This window comes from Pundamilia nyererei, unplaced genomic scaffold (genome assembly GCF_000239375.1).
Source record: "Pundamilia nyererei isolate P.nyererei 1_Seehausen unplaced genomic scaffold, PunNye1.0 scaffold00213, whole genome shotgun sequence".
Classification (NCBI taxonomy): domain Eukaryota; kingdom Metazoa; phylum Chordata; class Actinopteri; order Cichliformes; family Cichlidae; genus Pundamilia; species Pundamilia nyererei.
The window spans coordinates 639299-656372 of NW_005187614.1; the positions used below are offsets into that span (position 1 = coordinate 639299).

Sequence of the window (17074 nt, forward strand, 5' to 3'; positions counted from 1 at the left end):
ATGCTTTCTTTGTTCTCCTTATAATAAGTTAATAAGAGCAAGAAAAAGCTCAGCTGCCAAATACTTAAAATATATGTCCCTGTGTTGCAGATGACTAATGAGATCATCCGTCTGTGCTCTCAAAGGATCTGTCTGGACAGGATTTTTGAAGGCTACGTGTTATCTAGCAAACAAATCCTCAGCGACTGCATGCAGTGTTGCCTGATCTGGAAGGAAGTTTACCTCCGTGCCTCAAAAATTCATCACAAGTAGGAGAAATTTTACATGCATAGAAATACAAAACAGAGTTTTCTTGATTGTTTTAAATTCCTAAATATGTTGAATATAGATAGTCTGAACTTGAACCTAAATTCATATTAAGGTTCATATTTACTTAAATAAGTTCAGCCACGTTGGTTACAGTGATCATCACCTCAGATCTTCTTGTATTTTGTTCTCAACCTTGAAATAAAAGCTGAATTCCAAAAAGCTGGAGGAACATTTTGTAGCTAATTAGGTTAACGGATAACAGTCAGTCAGTAAAGTGATTGAGTATCTTAGAGAGGCAGTTTGGTGGTCAGAGGTTCATTCATTCATTCATTCATTCATTCATTCATTTATTTGTTCATTTTCAGGCACAACAAATACCTATATTGAACATAAAATACACAAAGAACAAAAAAAACTATCAAATCTGAAACAGTTTCAGAATAATGTTTCTCCAGGTCAAACTGCAAAGACTTGGAATATCTTGCCAACTACATAATATAATCAAAAGATTCAGAGGATGTGGAAAAAAAACTCTGTGCACAAAGGACAAGGCTAAAAATCAATATTAAGCCTGTGTCTTTGGGCACTTGGGGATCTGCATTAAAGAAAACAAACAAACAAAAAAACAGCAACATGCATGTTTCTGTCATGAAAATCACTACATAGAATCAGGAATGCTTCCAGAAATGACTGTATGTAAACACAGTTAACCGTGCCATCCACAAGTGCAGATTAAAGCTCTACCGTGCAAAGAAGAAGCCACATGTGAACATGATGCAGAAATGCCATCTTCTCTGGGCCAAAGCTCATTTAAGATGGACTGAGGCAAAGTGGAAAACTGTTCTGTGGTCAGACGAATCCAAATTTAAAATTCTTTTTGGAAAGAATCCCCTGCACTAAAGAGGAGAGAGGTATCATCTGGTTATCAGTGCTCAGTTCAAAAGCCTGATGGTGCGTGGTGCCTATGGAATTGGTAGCTTGCACATCTGGAAAGGCACCATCAGTGCTGAAAGGAATACACAAGTTTTAGAGCAGCATGCATGCTCCCATCCAGATGATGTCTTTGTCAGGGAAGGCCTCGCATATTTCAGTAAGACAAACCACATCCTACATCAATTACAACATCGTGGCTTCGCAGTAGAAGTTCAGACCTTTCACCAACCAAAACGTTTGGCGCATCTTGAAAGAAAAATATGACAAAGAAGAACAAAGAAGATGTAGAGCAGCTAGAATCCTCTATCGGACATGAATGTCCAGCAGCTGTTCTCCTCAGTTCACAGATGTCTACAGACTGTTGTTAAAAGAAGAGGGGAGCTACACAGTGGCAAACATGACCCCATCCGAACTTTTTAGACACGTGTTGCTATCAAATTCAAAATGAATGTTGTTCTTTAAATGAAACACATTCTCAGTTTAAACATCTGTTATTCTGTTCTATTGTGATTAAAATGTAGATTTTTGAGATGTACAAGTCCTTGAATACTGTTTTATTTACATTTTACACAGTTTCCAGACTTTTTCCATGAGTCCGTGAGTCGTTTGGTACCGAGCCGCAAGAGTTGAGGCTCAGGTGTGAAGTTTATGGTTTTCAGGGTTGTTATCGTTTTTTAGCACTATTTTTTTAATGTTTTTATCATTTACTCAGATTCCCTGGTTATTTTCCTGTGTGTTATGAATAAATCTTCTTTTTTTTGGTACCAGTACTGGTTTTATGTTGTTGTATTTATCCACGACACCTTAAAGGCCGGTCCGTGGTGCAAAAAATGTTGGGGACCACTGATATATACAATGTCCTTTTTCTTTTTAAAGATTTCACAATTGATAAACTTCACTCGTCCTATTTATAACCTCTAAAGATATATTATAAAATGAAAAACCATTTCATTTAGTGTTGCCCACCAAGCTCCAGTCATCCAAGCCCATTTTCTGCCTTTTCTTCTGTTGCTCTTTGCTCTCTTTGCTCTCTTTGCTCTCTTTGCTCCGTTGTTCTAGCCTTTTCCTTTATCTTTATCCTTTTTCATTCACATCAGGTATTCCCGAAAAGGCTGGGTCCTGGACAAAACAACGTTTATCGTGGTGATTGAGTCGTATGTTCAGAGGCTCAGAGATCTAATTGAGGTAAATATTTTCTCTCGGTAGCACAGAACAAGTAACACTGCATACTGAATCACAATTATCAGGTTAACCATCATGAGCAAAGGAACAATACTAAAAAGACATGTTTCAAAAAAAGAAAGGAAAAAATGGCACCCACCTTGTGCTGTCCTACTCTTTCAGTAGCTCTTCTGTAGACAGAACTCTTGTATAAAAGCAGCTTGGGCTCCTGTAAAATGGAGACTAATGACAAAACACCCAGAACAAAAACTGAAAAGAAATTTTGTTTCTATTTAAATACCATTTCTTAAACAGTATACAAAGGACAGTGACAGTTTGCTCATTTGTGTGAGTAAGGTGGCCTTTATTGTTGACAACTTTATAGATAGTCTTATGAGTCAGCAGGTGATCACCTCCAATATAATTTCAGAAAATCCCTTGTGTGGGATAGATATATATGTTGTTTGATATGAGATTATTAGCTTCTCTTGTCTGCTCACAGATATGTGACTGCCAGCATCAGTTTGCCCGCTGGGAGGATGGTCAGCAGAGGGCTCTGCCATGCTTAGGTGGTTGCAAGGGACCAGGGTTTACTGGCACCCTCCTGAAGAATGAAAGAGACTTCCATCGCAGCCTGGAAAAACTACGCTCTGTTGACAAGGGCATACTTGATGTCAAGGATACCACATGGTGCAATGAATTCAACAGGTTAAGCTTTGTTTGTTTTAAAATAATCAAATGAATATGGAATATAATAGTTTGAAAGGGTTTTTGCATGTTTCTAAAATATAATTGTTGTTTGTGGGGAGCCACGGGCAGTTAAATAAAGGGAGCACCAGAACCTATGCAACCCAAATGAGTGGTTTGGCAGAAGGTGAACAAATATAAAAGCTATTTTTCTGATCTTACCTCTGGATGCTCATTATGTTAATACATCCCTACACGATTTTAACTTCTCCTCTACATTAATGCGTCTCTGCGGATATCAGTGTTAGTATGCGTGTCTACACTTCTGTTAGCATGCTTTTGCTAAATTCATTAAGTATTTTGGCTTGTAGACATGTTTTGGTGTGTGTATGCATGTGTACAGGTTTTGTGCGTTTGTAAAAGATCTGGAGATGAAGATTCAGGGCCTGATTGGTTCAGTGTTTACGACAGGGAACACAGTTGAGGAAGGAATTCGGCTCCTTGACGTCTTTACGCCTTTGTTCGCTCGCAAGGTACGCTTTCACAAAGACATTCACAGAAACAGTTACACAAGTTTTACCATTGGCTAAATTTGTATTTAACAATGTAACACATTTTCATTTGTTTTTAATTAAATGTTACAGGTTAATATCTGGCCCTGCGTTGCTAATTCTAATAAATCAACCCAGTATCATGGCAAAACCCTGCTGTGACTGCAACTTCTGCACATGTGTCCAAAGACACGATGGAATAGTGTATTACACACTTTGCCATGATAACGGGGTGAATAAATTGCTGTGCTCAAGTTTGTGTGTTTGTTAGAGTAAAAGCAGTTGCACACATGGGTGAATAGTTTGCTTTTGTTGTACTAGAGACCTTCAGATTTGTTCCAATTACAGATTTCATTCAGTGCAATGATCGATTAAATGCTATTTTTCTGTTTTCATTACAGCTAAACTTTTCTCTTTGCCCTATTTTTTTCTGTTACCATCATAACATGTATCTTTGAATTCTTCCATCACAGTCTATTAAGCGCACTGTAGAAGAGAAGCTGGAGGAAACCTGCAATATCTTTTACAAAGAGCTTAAAATCGGAAACAAAGAGCTGAACCAGACCTCAATGTTTTACCCTGATCATATGCCCCGGAAAGCAGGCCAGGTCTACTGGGTGACGGCCCAAAGACATCAGTTAGAGAGATTCATGGAGGTGAGGCGTTTAGACAACAAGAAAGACCTTTGATTTTTAGTACACAATTATTGCTTTCTGCAATCACTAACCAACCTTACTTCCATCTCCTCTACTCTGTTTGCTCTCCTTTGCCTCCAGGTGCTTCAGAAGGCCCACTTAATACTGGATTCTCAGACCTGCAAGGAGTTACTTACCACCTGTGGTCAAACTATGCAAATTCTGGATGAGATTGTGAGGAAGAACTTCAGTGAATGGACTCAGAAGTTGGATGTGCAGTATCTCAAACGCCTGGAGCAGCCACTCATGGTGCGCTGCAAGGACAAGAAGCTGGACATCAACTTTGACAAGTGGGTCAAACAACACGAGCACACATGACTTAAACACCAGAGGTACAAAGCTTACATACTAAACTCTGTGTAATAAACCTAGATGCACTATAACTGATGGTAAATACACTTTACTGTTAGGTGAATACACAAATGTGCTCTTACACAATAGATTCATGCAAAGACCAAACATTTGGGCATGAATACAAACACACAAATGTGTACATGTGCCGTTTTTATATAAATGTGTGCAAACAGATTCATGACTGTGAAGTTAAACTGTATGAGTTATGAATATTATATCATGTGCAGCCTATTGGGCACCGCTCTAAACAAGTATTTACAACAGCTTTGGTAGCCAGCTAAAAGTAGGCCCTGGTGGAATTTCAGGGATGCTTTTGCTCAGCCTTGTACTGCAGAAGTTATACTTGAAATGTTTCCAACAAGATAGCTGTTTACTGGAGGCAGTGTATTTAATGTTTTAGCTTAAATCAGTCATTAAAGTGTATAATTTCCCAGGGGTCTCCAGAGATTTACGTACAACTTTACATTTTAATGTACTTACTCTGTATTGTTATTTTGTATCTTTTTTGTCTAGCGACCTGTTGAATCTGTTCTCTGAGATCCAGTGCTGGGATCGATTAAAGTTTGAGATCCCCCAGAGTGTATCTGACATTTACCAGGACAGAGATGACCTCAGAGGCCTGAGGCAGCAAGTACTGCTGCTGGTCCGCGAGTATAACAGGTCTGACTTGGAACACTCGCTTGCAGCATTACACAGCATCACCATTCATCTGGAGAGCTTGACCAGTTTTCGTGTTGTGAACACGTCTTGTGAATTAACATCCTTGTAATTGTGAGCACTATAAGAAGATTATTAATCAGTGAGCTAATGAAAATCACTTAAATTAAAGGTCCCGTGTGCTTACACTTTTATACAAAATGAAACGCGTGACACCAATACTGATCAACACTTGTAAGACTTTAAAATGGATTCATAATTTCGCACATTTACACACCTACAAGCACAGAGAAAGATGTAAATGCTGTATTTGATAATCTTTCCTGTTCAGATATTATTCAGTCAGTAGAAAAACATAGTTATCTGTGGGTCCCAGGATCACAGAAATGCTCTCTCCTGAGGAGTTGGGTCTTTTTCGGGAGAGAATACGTTTCATTGATAAGAAGATCCAGCCGGGTCTGACCAAACTCCTGTGGTTGTCTAAAGGAGCTTCTAACATCTTCATCCGTGATTGTCTCCTGCATGTTGACAAGGTTGTAAGATTGCAGTTCACCACTTACAGATATTTTTCTTTTGAGTGACAACAGTAACTAAACTAGCAACAATCACATTTTCCTTATCTGTAGCGTATTTTTTTGAACCTGTAATAAACCTCTGTGGATGAGTCTTACTCAGCAGCTTCACTTGTCTTCTTCCCTCTACACTCCTCTTATTTTCAGCTCCATGTGATAATAAATAATTACAAAGTGTCCAGTCAGTCCATCTTCAAACACTGTCATCAGATTAGTGAAGCACTTCTGATTAAACTGGATGGAAAAACTGTGTACAGGTAAGAACTGATTTAACAACTCATTTTCATTACATTACAAGTCTGTCTAATAAATGCATAAAATAAATTCAATGTAAAGTATTATTTATTTAATTCAATTATTTTCATTTAGGAATCTGGAGTTTGAGGATGACCAGAAGGCTCACCTGCAGAACATTCTCCAAATACTTCGCTCAGCACACCAGGATATTGTCAATATCATGACCCGGATCTATGACATCTTGGCAGATGATGGACCTGAGGTATGTCCTCTGTTCATCTGCCATAATAATAATAATAATATTAGTTTCTATTGCAGTATTTTGTATGTTAAAATTGTGAAATGGTTTTTAAGGTCCAGGAGCACTGGGTGAACTACATAGAGAGGGTGGATCATATGATAGAAGAAGCTTTCAACAGTAACATCAAAAACTCCTTGAAGAAGCTATCCAGAGCGATCAACGGTGACAGCAAGACTACACCCAGCCCCCTGTTTAAAGTCCTCGTTACCCTCCACAGTGCAGCTCCACTAATGGCTCCAAAGGTACTAGATACCTGTTTTAATCCGGTTCAGTCATTGATATTGATTTGTTGACATTGTGAAGGGACATGTCCATATATGTTAACAGTTTAAAACATGAGTATGTGGGTCTCTTTTAACAGGTAGCGTTTTCCCCAACTCTCAGAAAGCTTGCTCAGGTTGTGAATGTTATGCCTCAGCTCATCAGTCTCATCTCAGAATTTAAACGACTCCAAGAACTTCTCTCCAACCAAGAGTCCCAGAAGGATCCCATACACATCATTATAGGTCAGAACATTTTTTTAAAACATAAAAATACAGTATAAACATATATGTCACCATGTCTGTAATTCTATCCTTTAACTCTGATGCTGTTTGATCCACCAGGGCAAGATGAGGGGATAAAAAAGATTCAGGCTGCAATTGCCTCAGGGATGACAGCCAATGCCAGCCAATTGCAATCTCATTTAAAAAACTGGGACAAATACAGGGACATCTGGGAGATGAATAAGGATTCCATTATACAACGCTACCAGAGACTTAACCTACCACTGTCTTCTTTTGATGCAGATATACAAAGGTACTGTGAAGTATAATCTAAATATTTAACGGCGTTCTCTTGAGTCGTCCACAAAGTTTTTTTTCTGCAATATTTTATCACGTCTTGACTTCCAGGTACTCAGAGAAGGCCAGCAGTGTTCAACAAGAAGAGACGGTGCTTAACATCCAGTTTGTCATGCTGGACTGTTCACCGCTCAAGTCTTCCTTGGTGCAGCACTGTAATGAGTGGCAAACCAAGTTCACTCAGCTTCTCAGTGACATGGCCAGCATGCGCCTAAAAGAACTTCATGCCTCCCTGGAAGACAGTGCCAGCAGGTGGGAAATCAGTGAAATAACCTTATCGTACAGGGGTTTATGTCGCTGACTCTGGGACCTAGTAGATGCTTTCTTGTGAATATAATTAATCACGAGTTAATGTTTGAGGACTCATTTCCTAGAAATTCCGTATGTTTTAAGGTCAATATTTAATGTTGTTTGAAGTGAAGAAGTCTTATAAAAGTTTACCAAAACTATCATTCTACTGAGAAAAAGACATCAGTTATATAAGTGTTATCAAAGAGGAGTTTGTGTGAGCTGTGCGCTATCCAGTACATGCTTTGATCATGAATTACGAATTGAATGTCAGCGCTTGTTTGCCTGAAGCCCATAACAGCAACATCTACAGGTCAGCCCACGCAGTGCAGGCTGCTTTGCCCACACACACTTGCAATCTTGTGCACTTTTAGCAGAAAAATGTAATTGTATGCTACACTTAACCGGCATTTGATACAATCTTTTCCAAACTTAGCTTCGGAGCAGTCGGCAGCGCTAAGTGTATTTAATTAAGCAGAGACCTTGTGAAAGAATTGAAAATAATTTATCGAAGCACAGAGGTTGGGACGTAACATGCAATTACAATCACATAACAAGCAGTTATTTTAGATGTTTGGATGCTGGGTAAAATATAAATAGAGCAAAATACAATGATTTTATTCACATTAAAACACAGAAAACAAGTTAATGTTTAAACTGAAAAAATATTCGCTTGTTTATAATTTAATGGCAGTAACACATCTGGGACACAGACTGTGTTGTAGCCCATCTTCTGTGAATAACAATCCATTTACAGCTATAAACTCAGTAGACCAGCTGCTGGACTAAGTAGACGAATGCTGTCCAATAGTATTGTAGCTGTTCAACAGTCGGTCTTCTTTATGTTTTTCGTTTGATGATGCATCAAATGTTTTCAATTGGTGAAAGGTCTGGACTGCAGACAGGCCACTTCTGAACCCAGACTCTTCTACTGTGAAGACATGCAGTTGTATTAGATGCAGTATACTGCTTAACATTGCTTTGCTGAAATAACCACTAGATGCATTTTTCTTTTGCCCATGTTCATTTCTGAGAAACTGTCTGTCTAAGATGCTCATTTTACACCCAGTAATGTCAGTGAGCTGCTGCCAATGAATCTAATTAGTTGCAAGATGTTCCTTTTGTTGCCTTATCCCATCTCAGTTTAAACATTTTATATGTTTTATCTGTTTTTAATGTATTAATGAGTATACAGTGTGGGTTTATGATAGCACAACTTTCACAACTTTCTTGCTAGTGGGGTTACAGTTATGCAAAACATCACATATGTCATTAATTTATTCTTAATAGGCTACCAAACTGTAGCCTAACGAGACTTTTAGTGGGATTATAGTCTGTTGTATTTGGGTTTTCAGGAGTGACATGACATTTCATCAGTCTCTTCTGTCCTCTGAACACTTGCAGTCTTAGTGGGCACTTAATTGACTGTTGACTTTTTACAAATCCTGCAAGTGTGACTATATCGTGCATATTAGGGCATGTTTTAGGGTACAGAACATGAAGATGAAGGAACGATCCAGTTAACATTGCCGAAATGAATGTTAATGAATGAATATAATAAAAAGCAAATCTGACTTTGTGTTGTATTTGTTTGTATGTACTATGTGTGCTTAGGCTGAAAAAATCTCCCCAGACACTGACGGAGCTCAGTGAGAGCCAAAAGCTCTTGGAGACTCTCCAGAGCAATTTGGCCAAGACCGAAGCTCAGATTCCTGTCATCCATGAACAGTTTGCTATCCTCGGCAAATATGAAGTCCCAGTGGAACAAGATGTAGGTGCCTTGTTCATCCCTAAACAAACTGAAAAAGCACACGTTTTTGTGTATGTATTATATACAATCACATTGGATTTTCACATTGTCTTTGTATCTCTGTAAAGTCTATCCAGTTATCTCTCTCAGTGAGTGCAAGAGTACTGCTGGTGTTGCTTATGAGCGACATGCCAAATTAAATGTCTTTCATATTGTTTTGATATTGACAGTAACTGTGCAGTTACACAGAGGGTGAAGTTTATCATTCATTGGCCTCAGATAGTATCAAAATATAGTTTACCAATCAAAACATATCTTTTCTAATCACGGCCAAATTTATTTTGTATACCTTGAGTGTCTGAGTGTCTGCACACATATACACACTGTTGGAACATGTCATGAAGAAATGCATTCCCTCTAATCATGATTCAGTTCTGCTGACTGTGTTCGGTTTCTCTGCAGGTGCAGGAAATGCGTGATGTGCTGAATGAGGAGTGGGTGTGGTTCCAGCAGGTGTTGATCGACAGTGACATCATGCTGCAGAAACAAAAGGAAAAGTTTAAGAGCAGCCTCCTCCTCTCGTACGAGGAGTTGAAGAAGACGGTTGAGGCCACTGTGGAGGAGTTCAGTGCCAAAGGTCACAGTCCCTCTCTCTATCTCTCTCCCTCATTTGCTCTTTCACATATTCAGATACTTTGTTTTCAAGTTTGTCATGATTTTGTGATTGCGCACCTTTCACTTGTTCTGTTTCTTTTTTTCTCATTAACGATCTAAATTAAGCCTCTTTTGGAACAATACCCAGTTTCTAATCTTTTCTTGACCCTGTATCTCTGCTTTGTTACTCATAATACTTCATATTTATAATGCCCCTCACCTTTTCCACCTCTTCTGCCTTTTCCTGCTGCTTTTATGTCCAATATTATCTTTTTTTCCTATTTAGAAGGTTTTACTTTTGTTTCACGTCCTATTTTCATTACTTCCAATCAAAGTCTTTGTATGTTCAGTGGTTGGTGAATAGACTAATAGACCAATATTAAATCCTTTGTAAGCGCTGTAAAAAAATCTATAAAGTGATAAAAGAAATGTTTCCACAGTTAGATAATATAAACAGAAATATTACATAAGACATACTACTGAGGACAACTTGGTAGAAACAGTATGACTTAATCTTTGCTCTTATTTTTTCAAAGCTTAGGTCAGTCTTAGTGTGTTTAGACAATGTTTGTTTCTTCATTTTTTTTCCAGTGCTAAACAGATGATTAATGTTTATGTGCCTTCATGAGTGCATACCTCACTACGTTTTTGCATATCCAGGTCCATTTAACAGTGCACTGAGCACTGACTTGGCCTTAAAACAAATAGCAGAGCATCGTAGCCAACTGGAGACTCTGAAACAGGAAGAAAGCACCATCCTCGATGGGCTGAGATTCTTCAAAATAGAACAAGCCCCCTCCAAAAGCATACGGACTCTGGAGAAGGTGTGGACCAGCACTAGGCTCAGAATGTTAACATAGCATTGGTGCAACACAGTAACATTTGACGACAATAAATTGTGCTATGTGGTTTGTAGGACTTGGACCAACTGCAGCAGGTCTGGGATATCACAGAGGAATGGAACGGCAACTGGAATATCTGGAAGGCTGGCCAGTTTGGTACACTGCAGACAGAGAGCATGGAGACTGCCGCACAGGACATGTTTAAAAAACTCCATAAACTCCAGAGAGATCTGAAGGTCACTACTTCATTGAAGACAGTCTAGTGACTGCTAAATTTACAAAATTTGTTGCCAAATCACAAAATGCAGTACTTAACAGTACTTGACATTTTCATCACACAGCTGTGAGGATGTGATCTCTGTCTGATTGCAGGATAAACAGTGGGATATTGTAGATTTCTCCAAGAACAGGATTGACCAGTTTAGGCAGGTCATCCCGCTCATTGCTGATCTGAGGAACCCAGCCATAAGAGACAGGTACTGACTGAAAACAGGCTCTCTGTTGTCATTTCAGTATATGTTGGATGTGTTAAAATGCATGAAGCATCTGTGTGCCTAATGGAGTTGGTTTACAACTACAAATGAGCATCATTAAAAGATTAGAGAATTAAGACTGTGAGCAGTTTATTGCTTGTAGCTAAGTTGCTAGTGTCTCAAATCAAGAACTGCCACAAAGTGTTAGCTGACACTCCCCCTCTTTTACACTTTCTTTCTTTCTCTTCTTACAAACAGAAGATTTTCCTAGCTTTGTTAATGTAACAGACATGAGTTACATTACTGCATCACTATTACCACACTGTTTACACACAAAAAATTCACGAGTGCTTTTGAAATAAAGACCTGTGTGTTCTTGCAATTAGCCTTGCATATTTCTTCATCTGAGCAAAGTGGGACAAGAATAACTTAACTTAAAATGCGTCTTTCAGGCACTGGAAGCAGATCTCTGAGGAGCTGCAGTATTCTTTTGACCCAACCAGTGTTGAATTCACCCTGGAAAAGATCATATCTCTCGGCTTCAACATGTATGCTGGCAAAATCTGCGAGATCTCTGGAGCCGCCACCAAGGAACTCTCCATAGAACAGGTGTTTTTTTTATAAATATAGACAGGTGCTCAGTGGGAACTTTTGTAGCACTGTGAGTGAAAGCGAGCCTGAAGGGAGCAATTGTTTGATGTGGTTTAGTCAGTATTACCCTATCAGAATCTGAAATTTAAATTCTCCATTAGGTTTCAGAAAGTGTTTCCTTCCAGGGGTTTTAAGAAGGAAATGTACTTTTTGTATTACTGATAAAATCTTTTCCCTTAATAGACATACAACACCAGAAAATTCAGAGTAAAATGAAGAAAAACTTAAGTCCAAAAAGTATCTGCCAAAAGAGATCTATGTGTGGCTCACACAATTCATCCAGCCGTCCATTTTCTAGGTTATGGAGCCAGCACTCTAAGCCAAGACCTCCCTCTCGTCAGCCTCCTCCTTCGGCTCATTCGGGTGGGAGATTATATCTCCAGGCCTTCCGAAGTCGGCCTAGAGATTTAATCGCTCTAGCGAATGCGATGCCCAAACCACCTCAGTCGGTTATAGTAGCAGTAACAGAGTCGCAGCTATAATCTGAGTCCTTCCCAACTAGAAGAACTACTCACTTTATTGACAAGGGAGATCTCAGCCACCCTCTGGAGGAAGCTCATTTCTGCTGCTTGTATTTCCAACCTCGTTCTTTAATCCCTACCCAGAGCTCGTGGCTATGGGTGAGGGCAGGAACATAGATCGAACACACTCTTTCACACTCTTCACTACAACAGACTGCTACAGCATCCGCATTACAGCAACAACAGCACCAATCTATCACTTTCCCCTCTCCACTCTCCAATCACTTATTCATAATACCTTGAGATACTCATCCACTCAGGGCAGCACCTTGTCCCTGACCTGGCCTGGGCACTCCACTGTATCCCAGCTGAAACCAGCTCACACTCGGAGGTGCTAATTCTTATTCCCGCCACCTCAGACCCAGTGATAGGAAAAAGAATCTCTTGTAAGAGGTCACAAAAGAGCGATTGGAAAAGAAATTTTGTCATTATGCAAATGTAAAAGTTCTCCATCCCCAGTGAATTCATACACTAAAACTCAAAGCTAAGGTGAATTGTGCTCTGTTATTAATCGGGTCATATGACTGTCTCATCAATCAAGTTGGGTCAATATGAAAAGACTGGAAATATTTCCTCATTATTTTGCTAGGTCAGTGTAGTTTTTCTCTTAACAGTGCTTTTTATGTGTGACATTGAAGGGTCTGAAGGGTATCACCAAGACGTGGAAGGAAATGACCCTGGACATAGCACCTTACAAAGACGAAGGCCACTATCGACTGAGGTGAGAAAGTGAGCCTTGAAGGCACGGTTTAGAGAAGAAAAGAAAAAGACGTTTTCCATCAAACCTCAGTATTCATCATACCTTTATGTATTTGCATCACCGTCAGTTCAGTACAGCTCAGCACTGTCATGAGGTTAGGTTTTCATACTCTACACGCCTGTGTTACGTCTCTATATACTATAGAGCGTATATCCAATGGATCTGAGAGTAATATGATTGTTTATGAAGTTAGAATGAGCAGATGTGTCAGCGGGAATGTTTAAGCCATCCGCTGCATACAAACTGAGTCAGACCTCAGATCCAGTTTAATCAGCAGGCCTGAGCCATTGCTGCTGATTTTACAGTGCCGCTGAGCCACACTGAACATGATGAAAGCAGGCAGAGGGGAAGATACACAGTGACACTAATTCAGCAGACTCTGTGCACGGTTAATGCAGAACAGGGCACCACAGCTGTGCAACAGTTTCACTGAAACATTGTTGCTGCGTGTAAACTAACAGAGTGAAGTAATATTAGTCTTACAATCCAATTTTAAGCAGTCGTCAGTGGTCATGTTTACCCTCCTTTTGTCTCCCAGGAGCACAGAAGAGGTTTTCCAGGCACTGGAGGACAACCAAGTTATTTTGTCCACAATGAAGGCATCTCGGTTTGTCAAAGCCTTTGAACAGGAGGTGGACCGCTGGGAGCGTCAGCTCTCCCATGTGCTGGAAGTCACTGAGATGATCCTTAATGTGCAACGGCACTGGATTTATTTGGAGGTACAAGCAACCCAGGCAGAGTACTTCTAAAATATATTTGGTTATTTTATTGTGTTTGAATACTAGTTATTTGATTTATACATGTATTATTTTTATGAATTATTTTGCGCATGCAACGGATGGAAGTTTCTTGTATTGATAACAATTTAGTTGCATGTTGTCATTCCTTTTCAGTCTTTATCCATCGCTGTCTTGTTTTGTTTTCTCATTTCAGTTTTCTTGCTGCTCCCTTTGAGCATTTCATTTTCTTTTCTTTTTCAGGATAGAATTGAGCTTTGTCTATTCCTTAGTGTCTGTAACTATATATTTAAATGCTCTTTTATTCCCCCAGAACATTTTCCAAGGAAAGGACATCCGGGAGCAGTTGCCTCATGAGTGCAAAGAATTTGAAGACATAAGTTCTAGTTGGAAAACCATTACGGGTTGTCTCCACAAGGATAAAAATGCCTTGCAGGGAACACACAAGCCTGGTATGACATGTTACTTTAAAGAATGTGCTCTTATTAAAACTGTAGCACACAGTGTCTTCAGGCCCTAAAAATCCCTTAACAACTCTATAAGAATATTTCATGAGTTCAGAGCCCAAATGTAAGTTTGAAACTTTTTTAAAAAGTCCTTAACTTTTAAATATTTAACATAATATGTAACATCTAAAATATCAGTATAGAAGAGGTTAGCTAAACAAGGATTTGGATTGAGCAAAAAGAATTCCAAGTCATCTAATTTGTAAAATAAAAATGTGTTTTAAGTCTATGATCAACGTCTGTGCCTTGCAGGTTTGCCAGAGAAGCTGTCACAGATGGGTTTTGAGCTGGAGGAAATCCTTAAAGCCTTGGACACATACCTGGAGACCAAAAGGCAGATCTTCCCGAGGTTCTATTTCCTGTCCAATGATGACGTTCTGGAGATCTTGGGACAATCACAGAATCCACAAGCCATGCAGCCTCACCTGAAGAAGTGTTTTGACAACATTAAGAGCCTGTCTACTGAAAAGGCAGGGACAATCATACTCTGTGATCAGTGCTACACATTTACTGTTTACAACGGAGTTAATTGAGCGCAGCCATGTAAATATGTAAGGAGCAGTAATCGTTACAAATTTTCATGGCTTGTGTTTCTTCATATCTGCTTTTTGATGCAATTTCATACGTATTTACATTTCTTGGATTGACCAGAGATAATTAAAGAGAGATAATTAAAAGCCCTTGTGCAGATTTTACTTGTCAGTGTTCTTAAGGAAACTGGTGAGATTTTCTAAGCTTTCTCTTTGTGTTGATTGTGCTTTAAATAATATAAAACCACATTATGTGTACTGGAAACTCCGCTTTGTCCTAAATAACTGGATTTCCTTCAAAATGTGTGTTTTCTAGACAAAGCTTAAAACACTAGCTGCTGGGATGTTCTCTGCTGATGGGGAGTTTGTTTCTTTATATGAAAAAGTGGAACTGAACAAACCTGTGGAGGTACAGTACTAACAATGATCCGAATTATAATATGACAGGGGTGTTGTGGTGATAAATGCAGTGGAGAAGATCATGATACTGAATGTGAGCACCAGTTTATTTGCATGTGTGCATGCAGGAGTGGCTGTGCGAGCTGGAGCATAGCATGCGCCTTTCACTAAAGGAGTCCCTGAAGGACTGCCTTGTAGACTTGAAGAGGATATCAGGACCAAGAGACAAATGGGTCCGAGCTTGGCCAGGACAGGTATGTCTGGTTTTGGCTTTCCTGCCCTGCCTTTTCTTCTTCTCTTGTCTGATTTTCTCATTCACTGGCACTGATGCCGTTACTGCTCCTGCACATCCTGTTGATAATGTAGAAATCCCAGTGGCTTAAATAAAACTTGTTTCTTTCCAGTTTAAAAGAGATTTACTCATCTTGTGTATTTGGTTAAGTAATAAGCTACTTTACTCTTCTTATATTATATTTGTATCAAATTTATAGCAATGGCCTTTTAGTTTATGAAGTTAAGTCATTACATTTGCAACCAATTTTAATATTAAAGTAAGATTAAAACAAGGATTATTTCTCCCTGTTTTAGATGATAATCACAGCTAGTCAGATCCAGTGGACTGCTGATGTCACAAGAGCTCTCATTAACTGCAAAGAGAGAGCTGACAAAGCCCCCCTGAAGTCCATGAAGAAGAAACAGGTTTGACTGACTTTTTGCCACTTCACTAAACTTCTGAAAGTGTGTAAATACCATATTCTTTTTTGTTGGTGTCACACTATTTTATATCCACAAAAACATGTGGGTATTTAAACATGTGCGGTTATAGTGCATAGCTGTCATGTTGCAATAAAAAATGACCACGCATCAAATAAATGTGTCAAATTTTTGGTACAACTGTCTTTCTCAGGTCTCCATGCTTCAGTGCTATTCAGAGATCATTCGTGGTAACTTGCCCAAAGTCCTGCGTTTGAAGATCGTAGCTCTGGTGACAGTAGAGGTTCATGCTCGGGATGTTATTGATAAGCTGGCCAAGGCAGGTTGCTACGATGTCAGTGCCTTTGAGTGGGTCTCTCAGCTGCGGCTTTACTGGGAAAAAGACCAGGTAAGCTGACCGCAAGACACTGATAGAACAGGTGAGTTGATAAATTGCTTTTATCAGTGGATTGTGGTGGTTAAAGGAACATTTATGCAGGTGGTATAAGTAACATTTAGTAAAGATGGGATTAAATTAGCATCTTGTTTGTTAAAAGTTGAAAAACAGTACTTAGTCTGAGCTAGCCTGCTGTGCTATGTTGGTATATACAGCTTCTCATATCGAATAGACAAATGAAAGTACTAGCTAATCACTTTCATTAGATTAATGTAAGCTTAGTAATTTAGTAAAAAATATTTAAACTCTTTTAGTTTCAGTTTTGTTTTGTTTTGTTTTGACTCCAGGGGAATGCAATGAATTGTATAATCCGACAGACCAACACAGAGTTCAACTATGGATATGAGTACCTGGGCAACTCGGGACGGCTCGTCATTACTCCGCTTACTGACAGGTGACATCATATTACTTAGTTGATGCACACACAGACATCCAGAGTGTAATGATTTTCACCTTGGGCATCTTTTTGGTCCTAGAAAAAAACTAGTTTTCTACATTCAATGATCAGATCTATGATATGCCGAGGTTGTGTTCTCCCACTACAGGTACACGTCTTTCCATCTGTTCTTTTCAT

The 17074-nt window shown here is 39.2% G+C and overlaps 1 protein-coding gene across 1 annotated transcript in view; it reads left to right on the plus strand.

The window, feature by feature from the left end:
- The window catches only part of dnah2 (dynein, axonemal, heavy chain 2), a 60339-nt gene that overhangs the window by 4078 nt on the left and 39187 nt on the right, over positions 1 to 17074 (plus strand). Inside the window, exons 8-36 of the mRNA XM_013914648.1 lie at positions 91 to 248; positions 2280 to 2367; positions 2846 to 3051; positions 3434 to 3563; positions 4055 to 4237; positions 4358 to 4566; positions 5144 to 5290; positions 5664 to 5820; positions 6007 to 6116; positions 6229 to 6358; positions 6451 to 6639; positions 6759 to 6903; positions 7003 to 7195; positions 7291 to 7491; positions 9142 to 9298; positions 9740 to 9914; positions 10592 to 10755; positions 10848 to 11009; positions 11146 to 11249; positions 11699 to 11855; positions 13057 to 13139; positions 13717 to 13897; positions 14229 to 14367; positions 14674 to 14891; positions 15268 to 15360; positions 15479 to 15604; positions 15939 to 16049; positions 16258 to 16452; positions 16788 to 16894. Coding sequence (XP_013770102.1) covers positions 91 to 248; positions 2280 to 2367; positions 2846 to 3051; positions 3434 to 3563; positions 4055 to 4237; positions 4358 to 4566; positions 5144 to 5290; positions 5664 to 5820; positions 6007 to 6116; positions 6229 to 6358; positions 6451 to 6639; positions 6759 to 6903; positions 7003 to 7195; positions 7291 to 7491; positions 9142 to 9298; positions 9740 to 9914; positions 10592 to 10755; positions 10848 to 11009; positions 11146 to 11249; positions 11699 to 11855; positions 13057 to 13139; positions 13717 to 13897; positions 14229 to 14367; positions 14674 to 14891; positions 15268 to 15360; positions 15479 to 15604; positions 15939 to 16049; positions 16258 to 16452; positions 16788 to 16894 — 4418 coding nt within the window. The remainder of the gene's footprint in view (positions 1 to 90; positions 249 to 2279; positions 2368 to 2845; positions 3052 to 3433; positions 3564 to 4054; positions 4238 to 4357; positions 4567 to 5143; positions 5291 to 5663; positions 5821 to 6006; positions 6117 to 6228; positions 6359 to 6450; positions 6640 to 6758; positions 6904 to 7002; positions 7196 to 7290; positions 7492 to 9141; positions 9299 to 9739; positions 9915 to 10591; positions 10756 to 10847; positions 11010 to 11145; positions 11250 to 11698; positions 11856 to 13056; positions 13140 to 13716; positions 13898 to 14228; positions 14368 to 14673; positions 14892 to 15267; positions 15361 to 15478; positions 15605 to 15938; positions 16050 to 16257; positions 16453 to 16787; positions 16895 to 17074) is intronic.